Below are 22,255 nucleotides of genomic sequence, written 5' to 3' on the forward strand. Positions count from 1 at the left end.
ATTTTAAGTTATAATAAAATAACTTCACAGATTAAAACATACACTACCATTCAAAAGTTTTAAAAGAAATTAATACTATTATTCAGCAAAGATGCATTAAATTGATCAAAAGTGACAGTAAAGACATTTATAATGTTACTAAAGATTTAAATTTTAAATAAATGCTGTTCTTTTGAAGTTATTCACCAAAGAAACCTGAACATTTTTTTAATGGCTTCTAATAATAAAAATAATAATCAGAAATGTGTCTTGAGCAGCAAATCAGCAAAAAAAAATCTTACCGACCCCATCCTTCTGTATGGTAAAGTACACTCAAATTATTTAAGTCGTCATAAAATTAATTTATTATTTTACTTGGTGATTATAACACTTAAACAATGGTTTTAAATGCAAAAATGCTTCAATACAGAAATGGTTGAAAAATGCTCAAAAATTCAAAAAATGTCAAGTGCTTCAACAAATATGAATAATAATAAAAAAGATTACACTCCTAAAGATTTGGCACATGCATTTTGAACTAGATTTTGTTTATTTCCATTTCATGATGTCAGATGTCTTATGTGTATCATGAATGTATCAGATCTGAATAGGCAGAAGACCAGATTGTTAAAGAAAATTGTCTGAATGATCATATTTGAAGGATCTCTTTATGTTGAGTACAGGAACAGAAAGAGCCTGACGTTACTCACATCCATCTGAGTCCTGAGCCTGGAGCCCATCTGCTCTGTGGACGTGCACCTGTGTGACCAGCTTTGGATACCCACAGCACCCTGTCCAACAGGTTTGGGGCGGCTCGTCTAATGTCAGCTCCCTGAACACCACACAACCTTCATCAATACACTCAGCATCCATACTGCAAACAGAAAAGACTACTGTAAATACACATTTCTGATGTATTACTTGCAGGCGGCAGGCACATCCGTGAAGATGCGCAACAGGAAGTCTCCCTGCAGGCCGGGGTCAAAGGTCGTGGGAATGATGACGTAGCGGCCCTCCTTCAGGTCCTTGCGCAGAAACACACTGCGGGAGTTAATGTAGATGGAGCTGCCCACTGTTTTCTGGATGGTGTGCATGCGGTACGTCCGGTTGAGCTCCACCTATCAGAAAACACATCTCGACCAATCAATTAATATCATATTTGATCAATGAAATCCAATATTTGTTTCTTACTCCAAAAATAGTGTCCGTTTTGCTTAAACATGTCACACTTACTCATAAAATATGTGCATTTCGTTGCATTTTTGCTTTCAATAATTATTTTTAAGGTGAAGAAGTTTTTGTATTATCAGCAGAAAAACACCACACACACACACACACACACACACACACACACACACGATTCCTGTCTGAATCTGAACCATCTGCTCAATTGATTCTCAGCCCATTTTCACATGTATGACTGCTTCTGAACACATTATTTGAGATGTTAACAGATATATATACACAGGTCGCACATCACGGTAAACAATGACAGAACTCATTATGTTTCAGGGTTTCTGCAGGTTTGATGAAAGTAATGTAAAGTAAAGATTTTTAAAGATCTTTTTAAGACCAAATCAAGAAAATGTAAGGAATAAATCGAAGGGAACACAATAAGCCCATATGATCTCTAAATGTTAATGTCTAGGAAGCAAAATGAGTAGAAAGTTTGAAAACTTTACTTTTAGACAAAAAAGTGAGTTTAAATGAATTGAATTTAAGTTGAATTAATAAAAAACTGAATTCAAATGGAAAATAAGTTTTCATACAGATGTAAACTCACTTCATTTTGTTTAATTTCTTAGAAAACAAGACTTTATATCTTTTATACCTTTTTCATTCTCCAGTTTATCATGATTTAAGAATGCGTAGATATTTGTATTGGAAAACAAAATTACTGAGGAAGATATTCAGTTTTTGCAGTGCATGCAACATTTAATGCCATGACTTGATGAATTTAAGACGTTCTGCTAAAGGCCTTAATTTGTGGAAGGGTGAATTAAGACTTTTAAGGCCTTTTTACGACCCGCAGAAATCCTGTTTTTTATTAAGGGGAAACCAGTTATTTTTGCATTTTTCTGAGCCAGGAATATTTGATCAGAATATTTATTTGTTGAACAGATTCTCTGATTGTCCTTCACAATTTCCTACTCCTGATTTCAAGGTCAGAATTATGACTAGTGTCAGAAGAAAATGCTAAATTCTGTAAAAAAAATTATTTTGTAAAGTTCTTTGATATTAAATGTATTTGAGTATTTGAACATATTTTCCCACTCCTTTGCAGATTGTGAGTTAAATGATACATTTTTAATACGTCCTTTTGTCATTAAAACCAAAGGTTTTGACATTTGAATGCTTTTGTTATTTTGATACATATATACATATATAGTTTGAATGATCTTCATTCTTATTTTGAGAAAAAACTCACGATGGAAAGTTTTTATTGATATTTTTGAACTCAGCATCATCAGAATAGGTTAATACTAGGCCTCTTTTGCAAATCAGCAGAATGTTTTTTCAAGATTCATTTGTGTGCATAATATACATACGTTTTGGATATAAAAGCCGATGGCGATGTTGTCTCCTTTCCCATCTTTGGATTGAGCTCTCTTGTCCTGCTGCTGCAGGCAGATCAGAACCTCGTCCTCAGCCTTCGTCACGTCGAACACATACTGAAAAACACAGAGCCACTCTTCAGTACCCGTCTACACAATAAACACACACTTGTGAACAAGCGCTGCGCACCTGTGGGTTCTGGAGGAACGTGGCTTTGTGGTTGATGCAGCCTCCTGATCGGTTCGTTAAAGGATCGTCATGGCGACACCAGGAGCCCCGCATCACTGCCTCCTCCCAGATCTTGTGGATGCTCAGGTACGACGTGTTAATCAAGCGGCACAGAATCAGGTCTGTGAAATACTTACAGAAATCCTCAAAATCCATCCTGGGAGAGGAAAGGCAATGGACAGACAGAAAAGAACAACCATCAATAAGAAGATAATGAGAAGACTGAACAGTTTTACGAGGAGTTTCAGTTTGAGTTCATGAGTTGATTCTGAACTAAAGTCCTAAATCAGCAGCTGCATACTTTTCATGCACATAATTCAGCTTTAGGCAAAAATATAAGTAAGTTTAAGTAACTTAACAGCACAGTGCAGCACCTGTTGATAACCACTGAAAATTTCAACTTGTCACTTATTTTAGGGAAAAAAAAAAAAAAAAAATGATATATCCGGAGAGATTCTGAATGAAGCCAATGCTTCTGGAATATTCATTGGTCCCGATCCTGGAGCGTCCGGCAGTCCTCACAGAGGATTTCTGCTCCTCCTCCCAGATCTTGTGGATGCTCAGGTACGACGTGTTAATCAAGCGGCACAGAATCAGGTCTGTGAAATACTTACAGAAATCCTCAAAATCCATCCTGGGAGAGGAAAGGCAATGGACAGACAGAAAAGAACAACCATCAATAAGAAGATAATGAGAAGACTGAACAGTTTTACGAGGAGTTTCAGTTTGAGTTCATGAGTTGATTCTGAACTAAAGTCCTAAATCAGCAGCTGCATACTTTTCATGCACATAATTCAGCTTTAGGCAAAAATATAAGTAAGTTTAAGTAACTTAACAGCACAGTGCAGCACCTGTTGATAACCACTGAAAATTTCAACTTGTCACTTATTTTAGGGAAAAAAAAAAAAAAAAAATGATATATATATATAGAGAGAGAGAGATAGATAGATAAAATACACGTTTTGAAAAGTATAGTCCCAAAACATGCATGTTCAAACATGACTAGTGTCATAAAAACACTAACTTATGTGTGAAAACTTACATGCAATATTACTCCTGTCATGCATGTAAACCAGGCAAACCCAATAATTTCATGATAATCGCAAAGATGCCATAAAAGGAGGATGATGCATTTTTGCAATGAAGAATTAATGTAACTGCTTTAGCAAAAAGCTTCACACATTGCTTTTAAACCAATTCTAATGAAACATTATTTTCTATGGTAATCGACAGCATGTCACAGATAGAAATGCTAAAACATTATTTGAGATGTTAACAGATATATACAGGGAGCACACTGATGAAAACAATGACAGTACTTACTATGTTTATTATTAAAGAGAAACTGGATAGTTTTGCGTTTTCCGGAGTCAGAAACATTTGTATTTGATCAGAATATTCCTTTGTTGAATATTAATCTCAGATATGAATCTCACCAGAACTCGCCATCATCCTCCACGGTCACACCAATCTTCTCTCGCTCGCTCTTACTGACTCTCTTCCACTCCTCTGAGCTACAGATGGACAGAGACAGACCGAAATTGATTAAGAAAAAACATTATAGTGCTTCAATTCAATTCGATCCCCTGTAAAACAAACAAACAAACACACACACACATACATACATATATATATACACACACACACACACACATACATATACATATACATATATATATATGTGTGTGTGTGTGTGTGTGTGTGTGTGTGTGTTTGCAACACTGAATCATTATTTTCCTGTTCATTACTGTAAAGCTGCTTTGAAACAATCTGTATTACATAAAGCACTATATAAAAAAGTGACTTGCTTTGATATATTTAAAAAAAAAAATTCAACCAAATGCATTTTAATGGCATATTTTATACGTTTGTTTTTGCATTTTTGAACCTTTGATTTTATTTAATAAAAAAAAATGCATTAAAGAAAAATACAATATTAAAATGTACAAATTGTATTACCTTCAACCAAAAATTTAATTCATCAACATGTATGATTTTAAAATGTATTAAAATGTACAAATTAAAATGTATTTAATAAAATTAAATGCTTTAATATTCTGTACATCAATACTGATTATTTTAATGAATTTGCAATATAAGCATTATAAAAGTAAGTAAATGCATTAATAATATATTATTCACATGTTATTAGGTCTCTAAAAAACAAGTGGTCTTTGGTTGAAGATTGCTGATTTGGAGTATTTAAATGCTGTTTTCTCTCCTAAAACCCTGCAATGTGAACACAGTCAGTATGAACTCAAGATAACTGGCAAAGCATGAACAAAAAATTATTTAATGCATTTTACGATGCTGAAATATGACACTTGATGTTGAGTTTGTCCTCCAGTAGGTGGCAGTATGAGCACAAAAATACATTTTATAGTCACAATCTGTGGTTTGAGACAAAGCATCTCAGTCAGCACAGCCTTAACATTTCCTGATTTTTCCATAGCATCCTTTTTTTTTTTTTTTACATGGTACTAATACTTTAATCCTTCTTATTCACAAATAATTTTTCGCTCAAAATCATTCTCTTTCTAATTGTTTAGCACATTCACTGGAAATGTTAGCATTAGGCGCATGTTGTCTAGCAATTGGGGAATTTGTTTACATGATCACTTGAAGTGCTTCTGTGCCCTAAATCAAACTATTTACATCAGGGGAAGGCTGGGAAAAACTCCACCGTTAAATAAGGCCATGTTTCCTTGCATTGCACAAACAGTAAAACACAAAATAGAGAATTTAGTCTGCAAATTTCCGTTGGAGCATCATGCAGAAGTGTTTAAATGTGTACAGGCCCCTTTATAAACCACACACTCGACAGTAACACTAAACAGCTTCCAGATGTTCACAAACCTGTCGCTCCAAGCTCCGATCCACTCTCTCTGACCCCACGGGTTCCTCATACGGATCATGGAGAGCTTCTCCGATTTAAAGAACGCCATCAGGCCGGTGCCCAGACGCACCTTACGCACATCAGTCACCGCATACGCGTGACCTTTGACCAGGCCGCAGTCTAAACGGGCTTCCATGTCCGCCTGACTCGTCGCCTACGAAAACGAGAATCCAAATATGAACACGAGACTGGGATGAGACACATTAATACATTAAACACTAATACATGTGAATCTCACTTTAATGGAGCAGCTGATCAGACCTCCTCTGTTGTGGACCTTCAGAACGCGCTCGAACAGCTGATTTCGGGCCTCTTCCTCCTGGCTGAACTTCCCTTCCAGCAGATCCATGGGCTCAGATATTCCACCAGTGAAATCCACAAGAGCGTCGGCCGTGTTTCCGCCATCCAAAGCATCATAACATCCACATAACCTGATAAAAGATGGACCAGATAAATGAAACAGTAAAAATAAGTATATTAGGGTTAGATATACACACACAAACTGCTGTTCAATAGTTTGGGATCAGTAATATTTTTTATGTTTTTTAAAGAAGTTTCTTATGCTCATTAAGGCTGCATTTATTTGATCAAAAATACAGAAAAAAATAGTAATATTCCGAAATATTATTACAATTTAAAAAAAACGTTTTCTATTTTAATATAGTTTCAAATTTAATTTTTTTCTGTGATCAAAGCTGAATTTTCATCATCATTACTCCAGTCTTCAGGGTCACATGATCTTCAGAAATCATTCTAATATGCTGATTTGCTGCTCAAGAAACATTTCTGATTATCAATGCTGGAAATAGTTGTGCCGCTTCATTTTATTTTATTTTTTTTGGAAACTGTGATAATTTTTTCAGGATTCTTTGATAGATAATTTTAAAAGAACAGCATTAATTCAAAATAGAAATATTTTCTAACAATATAAATCTTCACTATCACTTTTTATCAATTTAACACGATAAAAGTATCACAGGTTGCAAAAAAATATGAAGCAGCACAACCATTTCCAACATTGATAATAATGAAGGATCATGTGACACTGAAGACTGGAGTTATGATGCTGAAAATTAAACTTTGATCACAAAAATAAATTACACTTTTAAGTATATCAAAATAGAAAACTGTTTTTTTAAATTGTAATAATATTTCAGAATATTACGGTTTTATTCTGTATTTCTGATCAAATAAATGCAGCCTTAATGAGCATAAGAGACTTCTTTAAAAAACATTAAAAATCATATTGATCCCAAACTTTTGAATGGCAGTGTGTATATAAAGAATATGCTTTTTAATCATATTATATTAAATATATGATAGCTCCATTCAATTTGATGTTTTTTTTTCTGTGTGATATTGGCTGTGGTATTTACTTGGCATAGGCTTTCTCCACCAGCGCACTCCAGAACTCATTACTGTCGTTGGAGTGGCAGTAGATGAGCTGCCCATTTGCGGTTGGTAGTCGGTCATCAATAATGACGTCCACCCATTCTCCAAAACGCCAGAAGCGAAAGTGAAATATCCCAGCATAGCTCTCCGGTTTCTGCTTGTCCCACTCCTGGTCCTTCCAATCTGGGATAACCTATAAACAGACAAAACACTGCTTTTTTATAACTATAATCAACTAAAACACACACACTGCCAGACCTCTGATGCAGACAAGGAAAATGTGGGCAAACAAAAACCACAAAAAAGTAATGGAATTACAGGAGCTTATGAGTGAATCATATGAAAACCATCAAGAACATGCTCACTCCAAACATCAAAAAAGAAAATAAGAAATTAATTTTTGATAATTGTTTTACATTAATTAACCATATTTAAAGCAATGTTGTTTTACTATTAAATATAATTATAATCTTAGCATTTTTTATATTTTATTTTAATTTTAGTCATTTTAATACTTTACATTTTCAATTTTAGTACTTCAACATTTTAGATAGTTGCCAAGGCAACATTTCTCATTTTCCTAAATTTTAATAGCATTAGTTTTACATTAGTTGTACATTTTCATGTCAGTTAAGCACATTTTTACCCTCAATTCAGAATACCGCAATGCTAAAAACTCAGTCTATAATAATAATAACAAAATAATAATAAACTAAGTGAAGAATATATAAATCATAGAAGTATTTGTTGTACTGTGTTTACACCAAGTTAAAAAAATAAAATTGCAATACTTTTTTTCACCCCTATATTTGGATTTTTACTGCATGCCAATCTAATGAAAATAATCAGACCTAAATAAATAAATAAAATTTATTTCTTAATTACTTAATTTAAAATAAAATAAAGTCAAATGTCCATAGGCATTAGGTAAAGGGAATGTGGGGTTAAAATAAAATAAAATAAAATAGTCAAATGTCCATAGGCATTAGGTAAAGGTAAAGGGAATGTGGGGTTAAAATAAAATAAAATAAAATAAAAATAGTCAAATGTCCATAGGCATTAGGTAAAGGTAATGTGGGGTTAAAATAAAATAAAATAATAAAATAAAAGCAGTATTATCAATCAGATGCATATTTAAATAATCCAAAGAAATTCTTCCCCCAAAAAAATCCTAAGCATCTGTTGCCTAGTGCTGCAACACGTCAAACTCTAGCAGTGAATCTCCGGTTGATTCGCTCCTCCTCCTGCTCCCAAAACTTATCCAGAGGCTCAGAGCATGTATGGCAGAATCAATAAAGTCCCCAACGAAACCAGGCTTTTTGCCCCGTGGGGCTACAGAGGCGGGTGGAGGGGTGGGATGGAAAGTGAAGGTTGAGAGAGGAGAGAGTTTATTCAGTCGCACACAGACACAAACCACAAGCGCACCGATCCTCCCTCGACTCGAAGACGATCTGCTCATGGGTTCAGAAATAGAGCTAACCTTCGCAGAGGACCTGCAGCTGACGGAGGTGATGCGTTTGAGGGTGCAGTCGCTGCAGCAGAAGGACCAGAAGCGGCAGGACGGTGAGAGGCTGCTGCTGCCACACGAGTCCGTCTACCGGCTGGACTTCAGCCAACAGGACCTGACCTTCTCCCGCTGGAACGTCAGTCTGCAAGGAACGGGACGCTTCACCGTCACCGGCATCTGCCAGCTCTGGACGCCCGACCTGACCAACCTGATGACCAGGCAGCTGCTGGAGCCCACCGGCCAGTTCTGGAGGAACGCCGGAGATCCAGACGATTTGCCCATCAAGTGTCTGGAGGCGGATATCCAGGAGTTCGGAGAGAGGATCGCAGAGCTGGCAAAGGTGCGGAAAGTCATGTACTTCCTGTTCGCTTTCAAGGAGGGAGTGACGAAAGAGAAAATCTCATGCTCTTTGACCTTCAACAAAAACAATTAATAGATGGAATCTCTCCAAGCATCGTATCCTAAAACCCCAGGAAGGTTAGATGCTCTCAAACCTCTTTTTTCACCAATCAATCATAAAAACTTAGTCATTTATTATTTATTTAGCTTCATTTCTCATCCTGCTGTCCAGAAAAGCAACATTTTAGAAAGACTGTTAATTATGCACATGCATTTTGTCCTGTGAATATGTAATCCTGTGCCGTTTTGATGCTTATAGACAGTTAAATAAAATATTTTTTGTCACTCGTTCTGTTTCTGTATGTGAATGTTTGGTTTTTGAGTACTGGAAGGTCATCAGTCTTGACCAGCATCGGCTCTAACCATCACACAGCCGAATCAACATCGGGAATCAATCAAAGCGTCCTGCCTTCAGGCAAATGCCACGCATTAGTTCTGGGAAGTCTGACTCACTGATTCTTTGAACGCTTTGATTCAATGAACTGGTTCAAAAAGCCAATTCATCCGTTTGTTTATGTCATCAAGTGTTTCCATTACATTTCTCAAATTATCTATGAAAAAGTTTTCTCTCCAGGCATGAACATCTATAACTCATATAGAGTTTCAAATAATGGTTAAATAGATCATTTTTACTCATTTGAATTACTCATTTTATTAATTTTTTATTTATTTATAATATATTATATAAAATAATTATTTTTGCATTATATAATAAAATAAAGTACTTTTATAGCTAACATTTCAGCTTGTCAACACAGCAAACACAAACCATTTAATTACAAAATTTTATGGATATTTCATGCAGAACTGAAAAGTTTTTTAATCATCAACTAAAAACTATTAAAACATTTTTTGTAAATGAAAGCTGAAATAAATAAAAAATTTGAAAAATAATTTTTGTATATACTGTATAACAATCTATTGAAAATAATCAAAAAAGTTGTAAATTGCAAATAAATGTAAATAAATCAGTTTAGCAGTATTATCAAATTAGATGCATATTTAAATAATCAAAAAAAATCCTAAAAAAAAAGCAAATAAAGTTTTTAAAAAGCAGTGGGCATCGATTACAACATATCAGACTATTATTTTATATTTCATGCAGTGCCGAAAAGGTTTTTTTTATTGTTGGCTAAAATTTTTTGTTAAATAAAATAGGAAATAATAAATACTAAAAAGTAAAAAAAAAACAGAACTAGAACTAAAACAAAAATAAATTAAACCTAATCAGTGAGATTTAAAAAAAAAAAAATGACAAAAGCACATAAAATTACTAAAGCTTAAACTACAATTAATTACACTTTATTTTAAGGTGTCATTTAAGGTATAATTCTAGGGGTTAATTTGGGTCATTTAAGGTATAATTGTACAAATAAGTACTAAGTATTATTAATGAATTAAAGTAACTAGTTGCATGTAATTCTGGGTAACACTTTATTTTAAGGTGTCCTTGTTACACACGATACATGTACTTACTATTATAATAACAATTAATTATGCACAATTACATGCAAGTAACCCTAAGCCAAACCCTAATCCTAACCCTAACCATATAGTAAGTACATGTAGTTAATTAATATAACTCAGTACTTAAATGTATAATTACACTCTAACAAAACAGTGTAAACTGTGTTTTTTTTCCCCCACAGAGCTAGTCGCAATTCTGGGATTCTCTTCTCTATGAAGCACAGATGTGATGCTGCCTTAATAAAATGGCCAGAATGAGGTTTAAATGGCAACTTATGATCCCTGCCTACCTTTAAGAGCAGCTTTAGCATCTTTAAATACTGGCTAGGTAGGCAGCTCACCATGCAAGAGTGTGTGTCCAGACGAGAGCTGTGAGTGTGTGTCTGACGGAGGTCTTCAGGGGGATGGCAGGAAGACAGGGATGTGTTACAAGACTGTAATTAGACCTCAGGAGGAAACGCCACGTCTAGTAGAGACAGAACACACAGCTCGGAGGGAGATGGAGAGCTCGGCGTCCTGCGCACCGGTGTATATCCGTGTGAGGTGCGTTACGGCAGGACGTCCCGCGAGGCTCTTTAATGAGAATTACGTGGAGCGACACGGACGGATGACGTACGACTGTAAGCTCATGAGTGAACGGAAGTGCGTTAAAAAAAAACTTTCTCCATGCATTCGCATCTGGAAATGTGTAACATAGAAACAAACAGAAGTCGTCTCGTGGGACTCAGTGTTTGTCCACGAGTGTGCATCGTTTGTGGACACGAATTAACATAGAGAAAGGTGATAACCCCAAGTCTCCAATTAGTCAGAAGCCATCAAGGCAATCTCATTCTCTCGAAACCAAACTCGTCCTAATAATGCATCATTTGCTCGGGAAGCACATCCCATGACTCTGTTTGTAAGGATTACAGTGTACCTGCAAACACAGTGTAATGAGGAAACCTCACGTTCTGTGTGAAATTATGAGCTTACACTCGAGGAATCGACGTACCACTGTATACAACAATAACAATCAGACATTGAGCAGAATTTGAGGTTTATTTCATGAAAAATAAGACTTGTGAAATTCAAATCAACATGACTTATTATTTCTTACAAAACAACAGGCTAGAACTATTTGTGCCACACTTATACTGCGTTCTGTGTCTGATGTTTTGTCAATATTACAAAACATTTTTTGGTTTGTGATTGTCTTGGAAACATTAGCACTACAAATGATAACTACAATGATGTTGTAACTGCTCTCTAAAACATTAAAACTAATAAAATTGTTTCGGCTAATTCAAATAAAGCTGAAATAAAAGATTTAATAAAAAATAAAATAAAATTATTTATAAAACTTATTTAATTTCAGTTAGTTGCCAAGGCATTATTTTAATAATTTTCCAAAGTACCAAAATGAAGTACTAAGAAAAAGACTAAAACTAAAGAACAAACTAAAGTTCATTAGAAATATTAAAAAACAAAACTAATAAAAATACTAAAACTAAATTAAACAATTTAAAAAACTACAAATAAAATGGAACTACAAACCAATCAGTAATGTTTTGCATTGTTTTTGAATCTGGGTTACAGCTGTATTTTTTGTAAAGAACATTTTGTAATTTTTTTTAAACAAAAACATATACAAAAAAAATGTAGACACTTTGCAATTTAATAAAAATAAAAATATTTCTAAAAATATAAAAACACATTGCACAAAAATGTTTTGTCGTGGAGCTGGTGAAAATGTTGGCAGGGCAAGTAAAACTCATCGTTGTTGAGCCCTGATTTTTATAGACATCAAGAACATGGATCAGTTTTGGAGTTTTGAGGGATTCTATGCAGTCCAAAGATATAAATAACTCAAAGTAAAATCACAGAGTCGTAAATTATGAAAACTTGAAATTATGACAAATGGTGTGAATGCATTCAGACTGAACAAGGCAGGCCAATGTTTTAACATGCTTCAGTGTTTCCGACTCTTTAAATGACAGCTCATTAAGACGGATACAGTGAGGTTGGTGATGCCACACCATGGACAGGTCAAATACAACTGTTCTCACTGCCCTCAGAAATAAAGGTAGGTGGTTAAAGTTCAAGACTGGTAACCATGTTTCTTCAGGGAGATTATACCTGCAATCAGTTTCCATTGACTCTGAAGTCAACCTCTGCTTCCTTCCTTCAATACTTCATAGCCACGAGGTGTTGATGTGAGATCGGTCCTCCTCTCTGACAGGATGCAATATCTTCCAGGCAATAATTAACCCTGCGAGGCCGAGTAATGACGACGTTCACTATCAGCGAATACGAGGTGGAATATGGTGTGAACGTGTCAATCTAGACTGAAGGAGAATGATTTCCCACAGCATAAACTCTATATAACTTGCACATCTTCTGACTAGTATATCCTGGTTATGGGAGCAATCCTTCTCACTAGAGGGAATATTAACTTTCATCGACATTTAACCTATTCATTAACCAAACTAATGATAAGGGGGTGGGCCGCTGATATCACGGAGCAAGGTTGTTCAGATGAGGACACCCTTACCACAGTAATCACCGTTTCAGACAAAATATCAAAATTACTAGAGTTATTTTAGTTCAAATGAAGGTGGTTAATTGGTATTAGCCACCACCGTCATCAAAACAAGAAATTGAAATAAATAAAAAAATTGAAATGAAAGAACCAGCAAGTGTTCTTGCGTTCTGTTTAAACTTCTTTAATTTTATTTAAATGTATTCGTTTTAAATTTAAATTTAAATTTACACTACTGGTCAAAAGTTTAGAATAATTAAGATTTTTATGTGTTTGAAAGAAGTCTCTTCTGCTCACCAAGGCTGCATTTATTTAATTAAAAATGCAATGAAAACAGCAAAAATTGTGAAATATTATTACTATTCATAATAACTCTTTTCTATTTGAATATATGTTAAAATGTAATTTATTTCTGTGATCAAAACTGATTTTTCAGCATCATTACTCCAGTCTTCAGTGTCACATGATCCTTCAGAAATCATTCTAATATGCTGATTTGCTGCTTGAGAAACATTTCTTTCTTAATATATTTGTGGAAAAAACAAACTTTTGACCAGTAGTGCATATGCATATAATGCATCTCGCATCGCATTCAAGATATACTATTTATCAGTTCATGCACTGAACCAATGACTTTGGCGTCGTGCTCTGATTTTTTTTTTCTACTGGTTTTTCAGTGTCTTATTCCATATTTTAATTAAGATGCCATGTCAAGTTAAAACAGTTATACATAGTGGTAACTAGGTAGAAGTTGTGGTTACCATGGTAACCGCTAACTAGCATGAACTCACCTTCTGCCACAGAGCTTCTCTGGAGGCCAGACTGGAACAGGCCGCCACAAACCAGCAGTTTCCCCACTACTGGTCAAAAGTTTAGAATAATTAAGATTTTTATGTGTTTGAAAGAAGTCTCTTCTGCTCACCAAGGCTGCATTTATTTAATTAAAAATGCAATGAAAACAGCAAAAATTGTGAAATATTATTACTATTCATAATAACTCTTTTCTATTTGAATATATGTTAAAATGTAATTTATTTCTGTGATCAAAACTGATTTTTCAGCATCATTACTCCAGTCTTCAGTGTCACATGATCCTTCAGAAATCATTCTAATATGCTGATTTGCTGCTTGAGAAACATTTCTTTCTTAATATATTTGTGGAAAAAACAAACTTTTGACCAGTAGTGCATATGCACTGCATAATATGTAATTTATACTGCATAATATGTAATTTATAATTAATGCATCTCGCATCGCATTCAAGATATACTATTTATCAGTTCATGCACTGAACCAATGACCTTGGCGTCGTGCTCTGATTTTTTTTTTCTACTGGTTTTTCAGTGTCTTATTCCATATTTTAATTAAGATGCCATGTCAAGTTAAAACAGTTATACATAGTGGTAACTAGGTAGAAGTTGTGGTTACCATGGTAACCGCTAACTAGCATGAACTCACCTTCTGCCACAGAGCTTCTCTGGAGGCCAGACTGGAACAGGCCGCCACAAACCAGCAGTTTCCCAGCTGACCCTGGTGCAGGTCATGAGCACTGATCCCATTCACAAACAAGTGCGGGTCTTCACACAGCTCCTGTTATACAGACAGACAAAGAGATTCCCATGATTCTCTATGTTCACACATGTATTAAACAGAGTCCAGTTACAGAAGGACCGCAGGGCAGTGTGTTTTTTTCACCTCTAATTAATCCAGACATGTTTTTCTGTTCTTGATTAACCTGTTTAGTGTGTCATTGAGGTACAATGACTGCTGAAACGGTCTAATGTTCTAACTAACCATTTAAAAGCTTAGTTTAAGGGTTAGTTTTCTCCTGAAATGCAACAAACATGGGGAAGCTGGTTTTTCTGGTTAAAAGTCAACGTGAAATTCAAGATATTCAATAAAAACAAAAAACAGAGACTGATGAGCATTTTTATTTTATGTTGACTTCAACAGACTGGTGTTGAATGATTAATTAAAACTAAATCAAAAACGCATTGGTTGGGATTTATTTAAATAAATATAATATAAGCACATTTAGGCACATATGCATTTGGGAATGCAACGTGCATCATTCATTTCACCTGATTTGTAAGAAGCAGCGTTTATGAACCTATTGCCAACAAAGGAGAAACTTTAAGGGTTTCCTGAGGTTTTCCGGTAAAATAAAAGATTGATGGTTTAATGGCTGAAAATTAAGAACTTAAGATATAATAATTATAATTTATTATTATTGTTGTTGTTAATAGTAATACTAATACTAATAATAAAACCAATATTAATTATATTATATTTTAATATTAGTTATTATAATATATTGAAATAATATTTTATTAGTATCATTATTAATCTTTTATTTTACAGTGAATTTGTTTTATTACAAATGGTAATAACTTATATTTTGCCTAATAATAATAATTATTATTATTAAAGCTGCAGTCTGTAAGTTTTGCCTCTTTGTCGCCATCTCTGGTTGAAAACCTGGAATTGCAACTGTGTGCAGAATTATCTAGCTTGCGTGGGTTGTGCTCTGGCACGGCTCCAGCGCGGATGAATCTAATGTTTTGAGGAGTATGTGTGGCAATCACTGAATCTAAATTAGCTTATATCACATCAAACCGTGCAAATTATTATTATTGTTATACTTTATTCTCAAATTGTTAATGTTAACAACATCAGCATTGCGTGACTATGAGTATAGTGTGTATTAGCGTGTAGATTTCAATTTCTGCACAGTCTAATGTCCAATTGTCATACCACTCGAATTTCATATTAAGAAATTCTTTTAACCCAAAAAGCAAATTATGCTCCCTTCGAACTGGTTGTCTTTAAAATACAAATCTTGTGTAATCCCAGGCTATAAGCACATTTAAAACGGAAATATAGTTAAATTTCATTCACATGTGTTTCATAAACACATAATCCTTTCTGGATTACAATCCGCATTCAAAATGATAAATTAAATTATTCTAGCTTCTGTGAGAAAAGGCTATAAACGATCGGCCACCTGCAGGATCCTCACATGCGATATCCTAGTAGACGGGACAACTTCTTTATGTTTACAGACGTGACGTAATGACGCAGAGACATGCTCGAATTTCCCGCGAAAACCTACCCGTACCACTCAAATTAGAAAACATTATTATAAGATAACCGTTGTGAATCGGGCTAAAGTAAGGCGATAGTTTCGAACACTGGCTGGTTATGTACTTGCTCAAATATTGATTTCGGATCATTTTTAACCAAAAATAGTTACGGACTGCAGCTTTAATCAAAATAAAATAATAATAATAATAATAATAATTATTATTATTATTATTATTATTATATAGTCATACTACTATAATAATGATAATAAAATAATATACATTTTTTTGGGCCAAAGTATGCATCCCTACATTACAAACATGGACCTGCACACTGCACATTCTTTCTCCCTGCCCAACTTTACTCAACACAACATCTAGTATTATTTCAGATGCTAAAGAAAACGTCAGCTGCAGCGAGGAAGAGCTGCTTCATGTGACATTCAATCATGAGTGAAGGTCTGTTTTGCCACCAGCCGAACAGACTTCAGCTTCAGCAGTTCATGACACAGGAGGTTTCTAGTGGGCGGAAGATTGCATAGCACTTGTTCAACAACATTGCACTCACATGCCTGAACAGAACACCGTCATTCATGATGGATGGAGAAACAGGGAGTGTCCTGAATATATGAAGCGATGCTCCCTAAATGCAAACATGCTGCTCTGTGTGACCTTTCTAGTGGGGTTTACTTTAGCATACTTGGTATTAAACTTTGGGTGTAATGTTTGTGTTCCTGACATGAAAGATCCCTCAAACGGTGAGTTTGTTGAAGAGAGGTGTGCTATTATTTTACCAAGTGATCAAATGCACCATTTTCACCTGGCAGATGATAAAAAAGAAAAAAAAAAAAAAATCTACAGATGAAAATCACTGCACAAACACAGTTACATTAGCCGCTCACTAGATAAAGCAAGCTTTAAGCTTATCTAACAATGACAGTCCACTCAATGATCACTTAAAACCTCATGCATATTTAACTAGTTAATGGATTGCCAGAAAGATTTTTCCCAGAGCCTTTAATGGACTGGATTCAGTTTTAATTGACAAAGATATTTAGGGCTTGTTTTTGTGTGATGAGCTTTAGCTAAATGCTGCTGAAAACAAGAGGAGAAACACCACATTTCATACAGTACAATTCATGAGATTAGATACAATTTAAAATTTTCATCATTTTAAAGACCTTCTGCACTAAAGGGTTGTGCTTATTTATGAATTTCTGAAGATGTGTCACAAGCTGGTCAAAGATACTAATATACCACAAACTTTTAAATGGCAGTGTACTGAATATTGCATTTGAAAACAGATTTATTTATTATTTTTGCCATGGTCTACATACATCTTGACTCAGGTTTATTTATATACTAAGAAAACATTTATTTATCCCACACAAGACTCCAGTTATGACAGCTACAGGAAACCAGTCCTGTACACAAACCTTTACTCATGCACATTTCTAAACAATAACTATTATAATCTTTGGCTAAATATAATATTGTCAAGCATTCACAAAGGAGTCGAGCAGGGGACTGTATGAAGAGGCTATTGTTTCAACTATAAACACGTTTATCTGGCATGAGTTTAAAAGCACAAGTAACACACAGTGTCCAGTTACACAAGATCTACGGCCAAAAGAGCCACACCTTCCATACACACACAGATCAGATATGAGTTATGACGACGTGATGGGTTTAATCGAGCCAGCCATAAAATCAACCTTCAAATGATTAAAGTGCATTAATGTTACGAAAGGGCACTAATTATCATACAGTTATATCATTTAATTATCAAGTCTTTGGATGAATCATTGCTGTCTGCTAACTTCTGCTTTTGCTCATACTTTCAGTTCATATTTTAATCCTGAAGTGTAAGTGCTAAATAATCAGATTTATGAAATAAATTAGATTATAAAATAATTAGACTTTTTTAAAATAATAAAATAGGGAAATATATCATTTCATACTGCAATCCTGAACGTCAAGTGTTGAATTATCAGATTTATAAAATAAATTGGATTATAAAATCATTTTATTAAAAAAAAAAAAGTAGACCAATTACAAGTTTCATACTTTAATCCTGAACATTAAGTGTTAAATGACCAGACTTACGAAATAAATCTGATTATAAAATAATTAGGTTTATTTAATAATACAATAGGGAAAATAGACCAACATTTTCAGACAAAATTCATATAGATTACACCACAAATGCAGCAGCGGGTTCATATTATGCAACAAATGACTCGCGTTATTTGCACCAGTGGCGATTGTTCCTTACCTTTGGTCTCTTCCAGGTGACTTTTCCGATGCGGTTTCCATGATAGAAGAGCGACCGGTCTACAGCGGGGAAGACGGGGTCTTCAAACAGAGTCCTGTTCTGCTGGCACTGTTTCCTCAGGGCTGAAAACTGCTGCCCTTCAAACGGCTTCACTGACGAGAACATCCTGCAGTCTGGAACGACACACAGACTAAAGATCATAATGCAGGAATCTTCTGCGGGTTATTGACCTGGCCGGTGGGATTGGTTTACTGCAACATCCCTTACTGTGCCTGATCTGTTCCGGTGTACGTGTGCGTTTTCAGAGGAAATACGATTTATTCAGAACAGGAACTGAGTTATGGCTGTCGTTAATATAATAGAGCAAAAAGCCTAATGTAGAAACACCGTTTTGGATGTGTTTCTCTGGCCTGAATAACATTTAAAGGGGTCATATGATGCGAATTCAAGTTTTCCTTTCTCTTTGGAGTGTTACAAGCTGTTCGTGAATAGAGAAGATCCCTGAAGTTGCAAAGACTAAAGTCTACATTAAAGAAATAGTTCAGCCAAAAATGAAAATTTACTGAAAATGTGCTCACCTTCAGGCCATCTAAGATTAGGATGCATTTGTTTCTTCATCAGATTTGGAGAAATGTAGCATTGCATCAGTGTCTCAGCAATGGATGCTCTGCAGTGAATGGGTGCCGTCAGAATGAGAGTCCAAACAGCTGATAAAAACATCACAATAATCCACACCACTCCAGTCCAGCAGTTAAAGGGATAGTTTACCCAAGAATGAAAATTAAGTCATCATTTACTCACCCATGTGTTGTCCGAATGCTGTATACCCTTCTTTCTTTTTTGGACCACAAAAGGAGATTTTTCAAAAATAATGTCCCACGTGTGCTTGTCCATATAATGGCAGTATATGGTGATCAACATCAAGCTTTTAAAGAAGACGCAAAAGTATCACAGAGTGCGACACAAGCCACATATTCCAAGTGTTCCAATTTAACATGCATTATTTAACGAATATCCTGACTTGGCCGTTGGTCTCAGTGGAGGACTGGGCATTCATGAGACTATTAGGACCGCAGTTCACTCCGATTCGCCCAGGAAAAGCACACAAGAGACCAACTGGACACTTGGAATATACGGCACATCACATGGGACCATTCTGTGATACTTTTGCGTCTTTTCTAAAAGCTTGACATTGATCACCATATACCGGCATTTTATAGACAAGCGTGCGTGGCACATTTTTGTTAAAATCTCTTTTCGTGGTCCGAAAAAGGAAGAAGGGCATACGGCTTTAGAACAACACCAGGGTGAGTAAATGATGACTTCATTTTCATACTTGGGTGAAATATACTTTTAACATCTTATGAAGCCAAAAGCTGCATGTTTGTGAGAACCGAATCTATCATTAAGATGTTTTTAACTTCAATCCGTTGTTTCCAGCCAAAATACGAGTCCACAATCCATAATAACTCTTCCTCCAGTGAAAAAGTCCATCTCCTGTTGTCTCTCACATCAAAATCCAGCCACATATTTGTTTAGAACTGCTTTGGCTTATAAACAGTGTTTGATCTGTGCAGATTTCTCTCTTGATTCAGGCGAGATGACTTTTTCACTGGAGGAAGCGTTATTATGGATAGAGGACAAGGAAAACATTAAATTATGAATTTGTTCCTTACAAAAATGCAGCTTTTCTCTTCTCAAGATGTTACCTGCTGGACTGGAGTGGTGTGGATTACTTGTGGATTACTGTGATGTTTTTATCAGCTGTTTGGACTCATTCTGATGGCACCCATTCACTGCAGAGCATCCATTGGTGAGCAAGTGATGCAATGCTACATTTCTCCAAATCTGATGAAGAAACAAACTCATCTACATCTTGGATGGCCTGAGGGGGGAGTACATTTTCAGCAAACTTAGATTTTTGGGTGAACTATTGCTTTAAGAATAAAGTGCAAATCTGAAAAAAACGAAAACCCGAAATCCAGAAGCTCTGACATTCTGCCAAACAACTCTTTTTGTGTAAAATATAATAATATGGGTTTATGGCAACGCACTACAGGTGAATAGGGTTCAAATAAAAAATATATTAATATAAACAATTAACACTTAAATGTGTATTTTGGATGTTTTCTTTCCACTAGTCTAAAAAGAATACGTTATGGAAGCAAAATAGTAAAAAGAATGCCTGAAAAGCAATGGTTTTGCCTGCATGTCTTGCCTTAAGAAAATAATATGGGTTTGGAATGACATGGTAGGAACTACTCCTTATGTAAAACTGTTTAACATTCATGCAAAATACATCTAAAAGCCACATGAGCAGTGAGACATGAGTCAGTATCACGCCGTCAAACCAGAACATCCAAAAAGAGGAAAAAAATGTAGAAATTGTCTCGAAGCATCTGATAAACACGACTGGCCCCTCCTTTAGTTTACTGTACGCTTCTGCTTTTTGCTCTGGTGTTTATCACTCTTGACGGAACACCATGGGTCATCTTGCAGGATTTACAAATGAAAGACGAACCCCATTCACATCTGCACACAACCATAATAGCATTAGACACGACTGTGAGAGAGAAAAGATCGATACGGAGCTCAGATGAATCCGTTTAAGACACCATACACCCATCCAGACCGGAATTACAGAACCGCACCATCACACTGACAGCACAAAAGATCCATGTTTCTGAAGACAAACACTATTTCACGACACATGGATCTTCATTCTGGACAATCAGGATCATGAGAATGAGTCAGCGACGGCATAGTGTTTTTCCAGAGGGTGCGTCTTTGTTGACATAGCTTGAAAGGCCTCAGAAATGTTCTGGACGCTTAAAATGTGTCACTGTCATTGCATTAAAAAGAGAAAACATGCATCATCTGTGCTCAAGTCTCTTAATATTTTAAGATGAACACTTACTGGACTGACGCAACTAAGGTTTACTTGATTATCCATAACAGAACCGCACCATCACACTGACAGCACAAAAGATCCAGGTTTCTGAAGACAAACACTATTTCACAACACATGGATCTTCATTCTGGACAATCAGGATCATGAGAATGAGTCAGCGATGGCATAGTGTTTTTCCAGAGGGTGCGTCTTTGTTGACATAGCTTGAAAGGCCTCAGAAATGTTCTGGACGCTTAAAATGTGTCACTGTCATTGCATTAAAAAGAGAAAACATGCATCATCTGTGCTCAAGTCTCTTAATATTTTAAGATTAACACTTACTGGACTGACGCAACTAAGGTTTACTTGATTATCCATACTTGTTTTGTTTTTTTAAATCAAAATGTGAGTATCAAATATGATTATCAAGCTTTTGAGGAACATTTATTATCTCAATCATCATCACTGTATTGAATTGCATTATACGTGTTGAATATATTAGGAGATATAGAGTGACAACTATAGTGTTATAAAGATCTCATTGATTTACATTGATATTTTCAACATAAATATCAGCATCTGCACCAAATTGCATATTTTGCTCAGTTTGAGCCTCTGAATAACATTTTTCCTGCTTGAGTTTAAGCTTCATAATCTAACAAAAGCCTTAAATATTAAAAATTATACATAAAAATCATATGCAATTTCCCCCTACACCTTCAATAATTGTTCCATTTAATAAACAAAAAAAATGATTTTTTATTATTTAATATGTTTTACAGGGTTAACTTCACTTTTCCTCATTTATGCTCAATGTCTTTTAATTAGTCTGTAAAACAGCAGATGATTAAATGGCATTAGGCAAAAATGAAGAACCGTGAAGTGATTTTAGTGGATGTATGAAGCCAAGCTTATGTAGTACAATTACAAATTGTTATTTGAGCTTCCAAACACTTTTTGGGCCCAGTGTAAGCTCAACTTTTAGTGAATGACTTAAAGGGGTCATATGATGCTGCTAAAAAGAACATTGTTTTGTGTATTTGGTGTAATGAAATGTGTTTATGC

The 22,255-nt window shown here is 35.2% G+C and overlaps 2 protein-coding genes across 3 annotated transcripts in view; one reads left to right on the forward strand and one right to left on the reverse strand.

Moving 5' to 3' along the window:
* The window catches only part of capn5a (calpain 5a), a 24,762-nt gene that overhangs the window by 1,097 nt on the left and 1,410 nt on the right, over positions 1 to 22,255 (reverse strand). The window contains exons 2-13 of one of the 2 annotated variants that reach the window (XM_016450075.1): positions 18,301 to 18,473; positions 14,453 to 14,532; positions 13,734 to 13,785; positions 7,036 to 7,244; positions 5,898 to 6,090; positions 5,620 to 5,813; positions 4,200 to 4,277; positions 3,313 to 3,397; positions 2,725 to 2,835; positions 2,529 to 2,651; positions 901 to 1,097; positions 690 to 811 (exon numbers count right to left, since the gene is read on the reverse strand). In XM_016450075.1, coding sequence (XP_016305561.1) covers positions 690 to 811; positions 901 to 1,097; positions 2,529 to 2,651; positions 2,725 to 2,835; positions 3,313 to 3,397; positions 4,200 to 4,277; positions 5,620 to 5,813; positions 5,898 to 6,090; positions 7,036 to 7,244; positions 13,734 to 13,785; positions 14,453 to 14,532; positions 18,301 to 18,465 — 1,609 coding nt within the window. In that variant the 5' untranslated portion in view covers positions 18,466 to 18,473. Of the gene's footprint in view, positions 1 to 689; positions 812 to 900; positions 1,098 to 2,528; positions 2,652 to 2,724; positions 2,921 to 3,312; positions 3,398 to 4,199; positions 4,278 to 5,619; positions 5,814 to 5,897; positions 6,091 to 7,035; positions 7,245 to 13,733; positions 13,786 to 14,400; positions 14,533 to 18,300; positions 18,474 to 22,255 lie in introns of both variants that reach the window. The other variant, XM_016450076.1, reaches the window with a different exon arrangement.
* ompa (olfactory marker protein a) lies at positions 8,302 to 9,387 on the forward strand. Its single transcript, XM_016450077.1, has one exon. It carries the CDS (start codon positions 8,332 to 8,334, stop codon positions 8,989 to 8,991), a length of 660 nt encoding a protein of 219 aa, XP_016305563.1. The 5' UTR covers positions 8,302 to 8,331; the 3' UTR covers positions 8,992 to 9,387.

The sequence above is a fragment of the Sinocyclocheilus anshuiensis genome, unplaced genomic scaffold (assembly GCF_001515605.1).
Source record: "Sinocyclocheilus anshuiensis isolate Anshui unplaced genomic scaffold, SAMN03320099.WGS_v1.1 scaffold948, whole genome shotgun sequence".
Taxonomy (NCBI): Eukaryota; Metazoa; Chordata; class Actinopteri; order Cypriniformes; family Cyprinidae; genus Sinocyclocheilus; species Sinocyclocheilus anshuiensis.

Coding starts and splice junctions, on each gene's coding strand:
- ompa (XM_016450077.1), top strand. CDS start 8,332: ATGGCAGAATCAATAAAGTCCCCAACGAAACCAGGCTTTTTGCCCCGT.